Below are 13264 nucleotides of genomic sequence, written 5' to 3'. Positions count from 1 at the left end.
CCAAATATACTTCAAGGAAACAGATGTAAAATTGAAATTCATATTTTATTAGAAAGGTTTATGCTCTCACGCTCTGTAAAGAAAAAACATATGAAACACCTGTTAATCTGGGGATTTTAAAAACAAAATATGTTTTTAAAATAATACAAACACAATATACAACGTAAAAAATCGAGAAAAATATGTTAAAAATCGAACATGTTGTACCTCACATTGTAGCATGCATATCAAAAAAAGAAAATATATAACAAAATGATTGTGACTATATGAATGAATGATCCCCGTGAGTGACGTAAAACACTTGCTTTTGCCATTTACTAAATATTTTTCGAACCAGCCATAACAAAAGATAATAAAACACTGCAAAAAGGGCGTTGCGTTAAAGAGGTATACAGTACTTGCATGTCGTAAACCACATCACCTTTGCTCAACTCACAAGCTCACATTTATATCATTTGAGAATGTCCCGCCTCTTTTCATGCCCTTCATTGCATTCTGATTTGCTACTGCTTCTCAGCTAGGCTAATATTATTGGACGCTTCCTAGCTAGCCAATACGATTGGACGACACAACTCAGTATACCGTGAATATATACCAGGAAGTGGTTGTTTTGCAACAACTGTGTGAGACGTATTTATTTTCCCTGACACAACCCCACTGTTTTTAGCTGTTTTCTTTATTTTTTTTGTAAAACATGGCTAACATCGATCTTGTTCGCGTCGGGAAGAACTTGTTGAAGAGCGCGGACACTGGAGAGGTAAGACACAAAAGTAATTGAAAAATGAAACTACATCGAGTAAATTCTTCAGGTTGTATTTCAATTAAGTTTCCGTTTAAAGATACAGTATTGGACCCACGTTACTTGCCACCACCTCGTTTGAGTATGGCAAGCCATTTGAGCATTTATTCCAAATCCCTGATATCAAACATAAGTGTGTTACACTAGTTCGATCTCTTTCAGCACTAGTTCGACACTCGGCCACACTAGTGACACCGAATGTCGAACTAGTTGCACAGAAATCCTCACTAGCCACTCATTTTTGGCAACTAGTGCCACTTTTGTCCAACTAGTGCTGACAAAATTCTAACTAGTGACACCTGGAAGCACAGAAGCAGAGGGAACTTCCCAGCTAGTCAGCTTTTTTATGCCCTAGTGGCCCACTAGACCAAACTAGTGAGGTTCAAAGTCTTACTAGTTTACTAGTAAGGTTTAAAAAGTGTTAACATGTTAACTAGTGAAACGTGGATTGTTCTAACATGTTAACTAGTGGCCTATGATTTCCTGCACTAGTTAACTAGTGGGAGCTGAAATATCCACTAATTAACTAGTGGAGGATAAAACATTGATAGTGCACTAGTTTAAGACCGTTAAAGCCTTGATATCCAACTAGTGAGTCCAAACATGTTACTTGCTCACCAGTGATGCCCCAAATATCCACTAGTTCCACTAGTGCGACATTTTGACTTCACTAGTTCGACTAGTGAAGTCAAAATGTCGCACTAGTGGAACTAGTGGATGTCACCCTACTCACTAGTCAACTAGTTAAATGGTCGTTTGATTTAACTAGTTAACTAGTGATGGCAAAATGTTCACTTGTACAACATGTGAAACACTAATGGCTCACTGGTCACACTAGTTACGCTAAATGCTAATCAGGAGGCAGGACAGTGCCAGAAGTGAACACCTCCTATTGGCTCCATAATAAGAGCACCACCCAGCAAAAAATTAACCCTTTAAAACCTGATTCTGAGCTTTCACAATTATTTACCGCCATTTGCGTAACATCTACAGTATACAGAAGGAATCAAGCAATTTTTACCAGTCAATGTATCTGTAGGTGATGTTTATTTATTATGTACACGGAGATAAAGAGTAATGGTACAGCTCTACAGTATCTTTCCACTTTTATATATGTATGCTATACTAAATAAAATTAATACGACACCATATAATGCAACAGTTCTGCAACATATTCTCCCTAAATAATGATGTGAATTTTCAGTTGTTGCTAAATCAGTTAGGATGCTATAATTTGTGGTGTAGATGCGAATTTAGGAGAGCAGGACAATATATCGCATTGCAATTGGAGCAGCAGCTTGGTTGATGATGTCCCCAAACCGGCTCATCTATTATATTTGTCGTGCAATACAACGAAAATGAGCACAATTGAAAAACATAGGCTTCTTATATTTTAAAATAAAATAATCACATGTTTACCGTTCTGGGGTTTCTACAATCATGAATGAAGGCATTATTTACAGCATCTTGACAGCAGTGTGATCGAGCAGATTAGGTGGAGTAGAATTTGATTGGGGCTTCACTGATTTATTTCATACAATTCATATCCAAAACACCGTTGAAAAATATTTGATTGTTAAAATATTTAAATACAAGAACTATATCAAGAAATTAACAAAACATACACCGTTTTTTTTAATGAGGAGAAAAGTCTAAAAACATATCACAGATGACAAACGTTGTGCCTCTCCTCCTCCTGTTCTTCAATGAAGCTGATCACCCTCCAGCTCCCGTTAGAAACATCGTGCTGCTGAAGGTGTGCCGGCAGAATGGTTGTGATGCAGGAGGTGCTGTGGACTCTCCCAGAAACGAGGACCTAGTTTAGTCTAGTTGTAGATCCAGTAAAACATAGTGCAAATGTTACATTATTTATAATGCACAGTTACAGTCTTGTGAATATTAAAAAATGTACTTCATGTAATGCAGGCAGCGAATAATTCAAACGAACTAAGGCAGCAAACAGTAAGAGCAAAATCATGTTCCAAACATTAACTTTAACTCTTTTTTGTCAATTAGCTTGTGAGTAATAAGACAAAATGTGACTGTCAGATAGAGAACTGTCAGAGCAAACGGCAGATTTGAGAAAGTCCTGCCGAAATAAATCTGCACCCGACTGCGACTGTCAGCGTTGAACTGCCGCCATTGCTGTCAAAGTCAGACACATCTCCGAAATCGTTGGAGCAAATTTTTAAGCAGGCTTCATCTTGATAAATTGACCACATATTTGACATTTACACCATAACTTTACCGCCTAAAATAATCGTAAAACAACATTTTGTGTAACAACAAGAGTAATATTTACCCGAAAAGCTTTCAATGCGTCTGAAAGTTTTCTCCTCCGTTTTTGTTGGGGCTTGGCTCGAAATGCATCATGATTGGCTGCCGGAAGTCCACGTGTCTGTCGGACGTGCTCTCATTGGTCTACAATACAATCACGGATGAATAAATACTCAGAGGGCTTGCCAGGCAAGCCCTTTGAGTATTTATTCCATATTGCCCACTAGTTCACTAGTAAAATCATTTTGAGGCTTACTAGTGAACATGTAAGCCACAAAACACCCACTAGTTCACTAGTAAGATCATTTTGACGCTTACTAGTGAACATGTAAGGCCATAAATGTGCCCACTAGTTCACTAGTAAGATCATTTTGACGCTTACTAGTGAACATGTAAGCCACAAAACTGGGTATACAGTAATATCACATCGATGAAATTAGTGACATATTATGAATGTATTTTTAATGTAATATTTAATGACTTTATAATGAATACACGGGTGGCCCAGTAGTCCAGTGGTTAGCGTGTCGACCTCACGGTGCAGAGGTACCGTGGTACCGGGTTCAATTCCAGCTCTGGCCTTCCTGGGTGGAGTTTGCATGTTCTCCTGGGCCTGCGTGGGTTTTCTCCGGGTCCTCCGGTTTCCTCCCACGTTCCAAAAACATGCGTGGCAGGCTGATTGAACTCTCTGAAATTGTTCCTAGGTGTGATTGTGAGTGTGGATGGTTGATTGTCTCTGTGTGCCCTGCGATTGGCTGGCAACCGATTCAGGGTGTCCCCCGCCTACTGCCCGAAGACAGCTGGGATAGGCTCCAGCACCCCCCGCGACCCTAGTGAGGATCAAGCGGTTCGGAAAATGGATGGATGGATGGATGGATGGATATATATATATATATATATAGGGTGTCCATAAAGTCTCTTTACCATTTCAAAAATGTATTAAAAATGCAATTGATTACATATTTTATTCAGATTTGTTCTATTGTAACATATATATATATATATACAGTATAGTATATACAGTATATATATATATATATATATATATAGAGAGAGAGAGAGCGAGAGAGACAGATGAATCAAAATTATGAATTATATTTATAAAATCACTACTGTACTTTCTTCTTAAGGTATTACGAGCCGGGCGCGTAAGGGTTAAAGCTTTAAGACTGAATATTCATTCTTTGAATATTGACCAATCAAAATTCTTGTCCCGCCTGCTTCATTTGCATGCAGCCCACTTGTGAACATGTCGGTGTTCAAGTCGCAACTGAGACATGAATGATCACATGTTACAGTTGACATGCTCACTTGTAAGGGCCAAATGTCCACTGGGTACACTAGTTAAGGTGTTCTGGCCTTAGCAGTGAACTTGTCAGTTTAAAAATTGATCACTAGCTCACTAGTCAGGCATATTATGTCAACTAGTTACACTAGTTGGATCTTCCAAACCTTACTAGCTGACTAGTGAGGTTCAAAATGTTCACTAGTTAACTTGTAAATGCAACAATTTCCACTAGTTGCACTAGTTGGTCTCATTTCAAACTCACTTGTGAACTAGTGAAACACATGTTTTCTTTCTAGTAAACTAGTTGAGTCCAGAGTGAGCCACTAGTTCACTAGAGATGCTTGTGTTTATTCAACTAGTTAACTAGTGGGAGGCATTTTGTCTCACTAGTCAGACCAAGAAATGAACTTGTGCAAGGTTTGACTGAACATGTTTGACATTTTTCCTACATGTTGGGCTTTTCTTTTCACTTGTTGGTGTTAATCAGCACTTGTGAGCGACTGTGCACAACGAGTGCAACAAATATCTAACATGTAGGGATTTTTGTTGCACTAGCTCATGTTTTTGGCATACTAGCTGGCATGCACATCACACTAGCTAAATAAAATTGCTTACTAGTTGACATGTGTGCACAACTAGTGAACTTGTAAAGTTTTGTAACTGCCAAACATGTAAACTAGCCAAATGTGATTATTTCACTAGTAAACTAGATGTGTGCATGTCACCTAGTGCCCAGTTTTGTCAAACATGTTCAGTCAAAGTCTATACATGTTCAGCATTGAGCCTGACAAGTGAGACAAAATACGTTCCACTAGTTAACTAGTGATATGAAAATCTGTGTCACTAGCTCACTAGTGTGTCACACTGAACCCAACTAGTTTACTAGTGAGGAAACATGTGTATCACTAGTTAACAAGTACAGTGAAAATGAGCCCAACTAGTGTAACTAGTGGATATCTCTACATTGACTTGTGAACATGTTCACATTTTGAAACCGTCTAGTTAACATGTAAGGTCAAATCGATTGCACCTAGTTTACTAGTTTGGATTTCTGGATTCACTCGTCGACATGTAACCAATAATGGGCATCCTCTAGTGAACTAGCTGCAAATCCTCAGGACAACTTGTAAACTAGTGTAAACCATGCAAATGAAGTGGGTGTGATTATGACAAAATCTGAATACCGATTGGTGTATTTTAACTGCAAATCCAATAGGAATCCTGCAGCCACATTTCTGCCCCACCTCCTCATTATATTTTGTGCAACTAGCTTACTAGTGAGCAGGTTGGCATCCACTAGTTCTACTAGTGAACATTTTAGACCTCACTAGTTGAACTAGTGCGACATTAAATGTCACACTAGTGCAACTAGTAAATATTTGGGGCATCACCAGTGAACAAGTAACATTTTTGACACTCACTAGTTAGATATCAAGGCGTCAAGGGGCTTTAACTAGTAAACTAGCTACTGTTTTATCCGCCACTAGTAAACTAGTGAGTATTTCAGCTCGCACTTGTTTACTCGCGTAGGAAATCACGGGTCACAAATTCACATGTTAGAATAATCCATGATTGACAAGTTGACATGTTGCTGAAAATGAATGACTAGTTGGAGTTTGTATGCAACTAGTTCGACATTCGGTGTCACTAGTGTGGCCGAGTGTCGAACTAGTGCTGAAAGAGATCGAACTAGTGTAACACACTTATGTTTGATATCAGGGATTTGGAATAAATGCTCAAATGGCTTGCCATATTTGAGTCCTGCTGGCAAATAGTTGCTATTATATTGCACACAGAGGCTAATCAGTGTCAAGTGTTTCTTTGGGGTGACTTGTTATCATGATTATGTATTGCTCACATGCATAGAAACAGGCAGGAGGTGGCAAAAGTACAGTACTCACCCTCTGTACTTGGTGCAAAAGTAAACATACTTTTGTAATAAAATACTGTAGTATACTTAGAACGACAGATTCAACTCCTGTAAGTAAAGGTAACACATGTTGAAATGCTGGAATAAAAAAGGAGAAACATTCAATGAATTCATTTTCAATACCCATTATGATGTTTCGGCAGGATGAAACGCCTCTGCACACAAATTAGTTCCCTTCTTTTCCTAACTTGACAAAAAAAATCTACTTAAGTACAGTCACAAAATATTTGTACCTTACACCACTGGGAACAAATGGCAGTGGTATCTGACTTTGTGCTTCTGTGTTGTCACAGAGTGTGGAGCTACAGTCGCTGTGGCAGGACGGGCCGGCAGTCTTGTTCTTCCTGCGACGCTTCGGCTGCCAGGTGTGCCGTTGGACGGCGGCCGAGATCAGCAAGCTGGAGCCTGACCTGAGCGCCAACGGCGTGGCACTCGTGGGCATCGGGCCTGAGGAGTTGGGCCTCGAGGAGTTCAAAAAGTTGGGGTTCTTTAAAGGATGTAAGCGGCATTCACGGGACACACTTGTGGCTCGGTCATTCAGAAGTATGATTTTGATGCCATCTTGGTTCCAAGAGACTTGGTTGAATTAAGCGGCTTAATTTGGACAAAAGCAGTGGTTTGTCTCCATCTTCTGACATGTATAGGCAATTATAAACTTTTTTTAAAATGTGGGCTCCAAATGGTTGCAGATTTATCCATTATAATGTTTATTTTGGAGTGATTGCCATGCGCTGTTTTGTTGATGAAAGCAAACAAACTTTAGTTCATTTCAACTACTTAAGTAACTTTTTAAAGAAATTGTACTTGTCAGAGTAGTTTTAATGTAACATACTTTTAGTTTTTTTATACTGTAGGTCTCTTAATTTTTCCCATGACTATATTTTGGTTCATGAGAGATATTTGTGTCACATGACTCTTTCAAACATACCTTTAACGACTCGCTTGACTACGCGAAACGAATACGCCACCAATATAATTTGTATATACAGTACAGTACATGTTGTTTAGCCTTGCCTGAATACATTTTGTTTCGCTTCATGGTTAAAATCATTGCAAAATGCCACATGAGGGCAAAAAAATTGCTTCGTGTTGTAACCAGTTAGAAGTTCTTTGTTACAACTGCAGCTGTTCTGAAAGCGTTATAAATAAAAATGTATTGTATTTAGGCAACAGGTCACAAACAGCGTCGCAACACACATACAACATAATATAACAGAGCTCACAAGCATGTCGTCTTTATCCTTTGCGAAAAATGACCGTTTATTGAAGATATTGTAGAACTCTTCTTTGTCTGTGTCTCTGTGTTTTTATTACACTGCCCCCAGTGTGACTCTCATGAAATAAATAACCAAAACATGTTTTTTTTTTTTTTTTTTTTTCCTTTTAGCAATCTATGTTGACGAGCAAAAGAATTGCTACAAGGATTTGGGCTTCAAAAGGTGTGTCGATCCAGTTTGACCTTGAACACGCTGCACCACGCATTTGGTAATCCTACAAAATCTAAGGTTGTGTTAACGCTGCAGGTCCCAGATTTGATTTCTTTTATGTATTTGCAGGTACATATCCGGTATGGTTGCATTTATACAAACGAATAAAACAATCCAAATTGTGTTCAAATTTCAGTTTTTACAAGGTTCTCACTGCCTCAGTTTGTTAACATGAAGCTCACAGACTTTCATAAGACACAGTGATGTGTGTGGGTTTAAGACATAAAGTGTAATCACCTGTTTCGGTTTTGCAGTAAACTTTAAATTTGAAGTGGCAGTCAACATAAGTTCCCTGTACTTTCACAAGTTTCTGCCGCCATCTCGAGGCGAAATACCTGAAGCTCATTTTTTTTTTTTTTTTTTTTTTTTTTTGCTCGGATGACAAAGCTGAACAGTGTCTGAGCAAAAGCTCATCTCATCAAGCTACCACTTTATTAAACATTGCATAGTTGAGAATCACTCACTGCTCACTCATGCTCTACTTTCATTAACTTGCCAGGTATACAGCTTTGAGCATGGTTCCCGCTGCGCTGGGGAAGAAAGTACGAGAAGTAGCTTCAAAGGTAGCTGTGTTTAGTTGCATGCTGGTGTAATTCTTCCACCGTTGCCGGCACGTACACTGACCCTTGCCTCTTTTGCTGCTGCATCACACGACGCAGGCCAGCGCTGACGGCATCCAGGGCAACTTTTCAGGTGACCTGCTCCAGAGTGGAGGCATGCTCATCGTAGCCAAAGGTACACTGCAACAAGAAACGTTCACAAGCGTTCTAATTCTAATTAAAAAAAAAAAAAAATCCCCACAGGAAATGTTATAAATGGAGTTTATTAATTATGGACTCAAATGTCCGTCATCAATCTTTATTACCTGTACTGGCAAATGAGCATTTTAACTTTTAAAACAAGTATGAAAAACGTAAAAAAGTAAACCACTGAAACAAGTAAAAACAAGTCAACTCTTTAAAGCGCAAATCAAGTCAAAAAAATTTGTAATTCCAAGAATATTTGCTAGGTATTCTTATCTTATCTTATCTTATGCGCCACCACTCGTCTAAACACGGCATTCTGAGTAGGGGAATGATGCAGGCATAGTTATAGCATTAAATGAGAAACGGTGTGTTGAAGTCCAGCCACAAGTGGGCAGTGCTGTTCCATATAAAATGAGAGTAAATTAATAGAAGTGTTTTCTTCCAATATTGGTGCTTAGTTCATATTGTGACTATGCTACAAGAAAAACAAAGAACTGTTACTAATATTACAGTGGTGAATTCCTCATTTTTTAACCATTTCTTAAATAAAATTATTGAAAATGCAATGGGGACTGTGTCTGCCCTTGACCACTTTTGGAGTATGTGTTCTAACTAGTGGTGGTGGTAGACTATATTCAGTAAGCCTCCACTGACTGCCTGTCCACTTTAGAGCTAATTACAAGATTATGCATGAAGATTCTTTGTTTTTAAGTCTTGAAATGGTCTTACCCGGCCTTACCTCTCTGAGATTCCGATGTTCACTCATTTTTCATGGGCGATACATTCCATGATGCCCTGCGATAGGTGAATTTCGGCAAAGTAGGGGTGCGGGGGGATTTATGCCTCTATTGAAGCAAAGTAACTCCTCTCCCACCACCATGTCTTCCATTTAGAAGACTAAAAGATTAACTGTAGTCCTGGCAACTAATTTACGCCTTCCACAACAAAGATTTACAAAAGGTGCATTACCCTGCCAGGATTGTATTGTTGTGATTAAGCTAAGCCATTTTAAACTAAAACGACTAAACCGTACTTTTTAAGCAGACGTTTCGTTGTCCTTGTGTGCTGCTGAGACCAGAGCATGCCCTGCTCACATTAATTTCTGAACGCAGCATATAATCAGGAACTCGTGCTTCAACTGTTTCCTTGTACTGCCTGACGCTCTGGCCCACGTACTCCATTTTTTAGGTACCGGTACTCTGAACAGCCATACGATACATTTGAACATTGTTTCTGATCGGTTGGAATGAATCAATGCTCTTGGAGCGTATTGCCGAACGCACCTTTGATGAGTTTGCATGTTCTCCTCGGCCCTGCGTGGGTTTTCTCTGGGTACTCCGGTTTCCTCCCACATTCCAAAAACATGCAGGGCAGGCTTATTGAACACTCTAAATTTTCCCTAGGCGTGAATGTGAGCGTGGATGGTTGTTTGTCTATGCGTGCTCTGTGATTGGCTGACATCCAGTTCAGGGTGTCCCCCACCCACTGACCAAAGATGGCTGGGATAGGCTCCAGCAACCCCCGCAACCCTTGTGAGGATAAGCGGATTGGAAAATGGATGGATGGATTTATTGATTTATTTTTACAGTGCATTGTGTTCTGCATTCTGATTGGCTAAGGGACTGTAGACCAATGTCAAGAGTCCGTGCCTGCTCTCTTTACATCTTGCCAAATTATGATTTTGATCTTTCATTTCATTCTATATTATAGTTTTGCATTGTGTAATTGTAAAAAAAATAAAGCTTGCCATAACTGTCGTGATGCTAAGTTTGTGGTAGTAATGTACCTTTCTGCATGAGGGTAAAATGACAACAACACCACGTTTATTTAGGTTATTGTGGCCCCTACTGTTATACTAGAGAGTTGCATTGTGTGGCAGGAAGTGGTTCATGTTGATAAGGAGTTTCGTGAGTTTGAGGAAAGAAACGAAAGTGTAAGGTGCATACAGCAAGAGCTTTGATTTTTTTTTTTCCAATTAGTCGTAAATTCCTGTTTAGAAGGCGAAACGGTAAGTGGCCATGACTAATGTGTGTTTTATGTTGTTGAGATGCATGTAGGTATATTGTACATCGTGTAATTGTATATTTTTGTCATAGTTTTTCCACCCCAAAAATGGTGTTCATCAGCGTTGGACGTGTGGACAATAAATGCTGTTGAACATTGCTCGACTTGTCAAGTTGTTCTAAACTAGGAAGAAAACCTTTAGCAGTAGTGACACAGACTACTTCATGGATTTTTGCCTGTTGTGCGTCCTTTTTGGATCGTAACCCCCGCGATAAATGAGGGTTCACTGTATTCCCTAAAAGTCATGGAATCGATCACATCCGATATATCTTTTCTGATTGCCAAGGGGGGGAAAAGACCTTGCTCCACTTCATCCAAGACTCCCCAGGAGACTATGTACCTTTGGAGGACATTGCAACAGCGTTGTCCATTTCATCCAATGCGAAAGAAGGCCAGAGGCCAGTGGTAAGACACATTATCGTTTTTCTACAAAAAGTGTCGTTGTGGATTTCCTAGGTAGGACTTTCCCAGTGTGGGGTGAAATGGAACAGCAGGAGAAACATGTGTTCAACAACCCTCACGTCAATCTCGTGAAATTTTATGTCAGCACCATTGCCCGCATCCACCGGCCTCCCCACAGAAAATATCACGGTCGCAACTGACTCGTCACAGCCCATCAGACCACAAAAACTGGAAATTACTTCAATGGATTAGTGCCATTATATCCATGATACTGTAGATAGAGAAATAGATTGTGTGCAAAATCTGGTTCCTCAAAGTTAAGGAATGATATTGAGACGGTGACGGATGTCCTTATCTCACACTGAACCGCAGTAACCGGCCAATCATTCGTATCCTCGTTTTGAAAACGAGAAAGGACATACAGTATTGGAAAGAAAATTTTATCTTGAGTTCTCCTTAGAGGGCGCTCCACAGCCTTGAAATAAGGTTGAGGTCAGTGGACGATGGGTTTTTCATTCTGTTATGTCCGTGGGCAGCCCAAGCTTCAACTGTATTGCCATATCCTCATCATTGGCTTTTGAACAGATTCTCTCAAAATGACATGCATTTGCTTGACAAAAACCTTCCTCAACATGCCTTTATCGGAACAAACACATTTGGGCTAAGTCACAAAAAAAAATTTCAACAGGATACTGATGTTTATTATTATTATTTTTTAATGTCCATTGTTTTCATTCGTTCCCCAAGGCATGGGACTATTTCATGCTTTTAATCAGCAGAAAGATAATTATTTTCCCCCATTATACATTTAAGCTGCGATTTGCTTGGTAATGTGGAAAAAACGCCTGAAGTAATATTAAGTAATTATGCTCAGCTGAGGAGCTAATTACCGAACGCTTGTGATCGATATCTGTGATGCAGATAAAAAGGACAAAACAATATTTGCAAAATCTTCCCCAGAAAGCTCAAATGTTGATTTCACTTGAATGTCCACTTACAGCACTACTAGTGAAGTGCTAGTTGTGATCTCATCAAATTTTCTTGTCATTAGTAGTACTGGTATCACTTAGTTGGCAACTAATGCACAGTTTGGCCTCACTAGTTCTCACACGATTATGACAAAGAGCGCGGATGGTCGTTCATCTCTGTGTGCCCTGCGATTGGCTGGCAACTGATTCAGGGTGTCCCCGCCTACTGCCCGAAGACGGCTGGGATAGGCTCTAGCACCCCCCGCGACCCTTGTGAGGATAAGCGGACCAGAAAATGGATGGATGCATGAAAATGTAGAAACATGCATGAATTACACTCCTCAACAGTCAATTTTCATCAGATGGCTAACGTGTTATGTTTATTTGGGCTGTAATGTCTCTATCGTGTGTATGCATGAACGAGCAAGATAATGGCGAAACACGCGGCACCGCCACCACATAAACTTGCAACGTCCGGGCTAACTACGCTCAAAGATTTTCATTCTTTTTAGCCACATTGACTAAAAGATTTCGTCACCCAGTGCCAAATCTGACGTCAAACTACAAAATACAAAAAAAAGGGCTCCCTCTTTTCACCAGGAAAAAGAAAATCTGCCCTTTTCTGTTCTTTTATACTGAGCAGTCGAAAAAAGGCCCATCTCTAGTTTAGTAAGGCTTATCTCATTCTCGTAAAATATGTCCAGAATTTGTATTTGGAAAGCCAGATGAGCGCATTGTGGTCGACTGTAGCATATTTTATTCAGCCTGCAGGGCCCTACCTCTTAACCGTGCAGCAGTCGTAAAGGGAAAGCACTTGAAGCAGCTATGAAAGACAAAAGTCTAATCCACAATAAGTCCCATTTCAAATTCACTGTATGAATCTGACATCTAAATCAAAGTGAATTTCAAAGTGTGAGGTTGCGAGGGAAATCAATGCTCTTATTCAAGTCACTTAATGTGTAAATACATAAATGACAACTTTGTACTTTCTTTTTGCAGTGCAATGACGACGTTTGCACCCGTTGAGGACGTCGCTCATCAAGTGTGAGTCAAACTCATCCAATCAAGTGCAAAATGAAACATTCCACCGGACACAAATTATTGTCTCACCTTGTTTTGAAAAACATGTGAATAAAATCAAGGCCATAGCTTCCAATCCCAGTTGGTTGCTTTCAGTTTGATTTTTTTTTTTGGGGGGGGGCATATGTGTTTTTTTTTTCACAATTTAAAACAGCACCCGGCGTCATCATTGAAAGTCTGTTGCTTTCCTGTTGGCCTTCACGTGATCACGCTCGTAATAATC

General features: G+C 39.7%; 1 protein-coding gene and 1 long non-coding RNA gene across 2 annotated transcripts; one reads left to right on the top strand and one right to left on the bottom strand.

Moving 5' to 3' along the window:
* Positions 1-588: 588 nt before the first annotated feature.
* prxl2b (peroxiredoxin like 2B) lies at positions 589-13122 on the top strand. Its single transcript, XM_086117151.1, has 7 exons — positions 589-757; positions 6588-6792; positions 7682-7733; positions 8281-8344; positions 8441-8516; positions 10878-10996; positions 12961-13122. The coding sequence occupies exons 1-7, from the start codon at positions 695-697 to the stop codon at positions 12985-12987; spliced, it is 606 nt and encodes a 201-aa protein (XP_085973277.1). The 5' UTR covers positions 589-694; the 3' UTR covers positions 12988-13122.
* On the bottom strand, positions 2168-3183 carry LOC147201132 (uncharacterized). Its single transcript, XR_015101562.1, has 2 exons — positions 3102-3183; positions 2168-2615 (listed from the first exon to the last, which is right to left on the bottom strand). It is a non-coding gene; the product is annotated as an uncharacterized LOC147201132 (long non-coding RNA).
* Positions 13123-13264: the final 142 nt, after the last annotated feature.

This window comes from Hippocampus guttulatus, chromosome 8, assembly GCF_054856545.1.
Source record: "Hippocampus guttulatus isolate MCC_2025c chromosome 8, RoL_Hgut_1.0, whole genome shotgun sequence".
Classification (NCBI taxonomy): Eukaryota; Metazoa; Chordata; class Actinopteri; order Syngnathiformes; family Syngnathidae; genus Hippocampus; species Hippocampus guttulatus.
The sequence above is the reverse complement of the archived record's forward strand: the minus strand, read 5'-3'. Positions and strand labels throughout refer to the sequence as shown.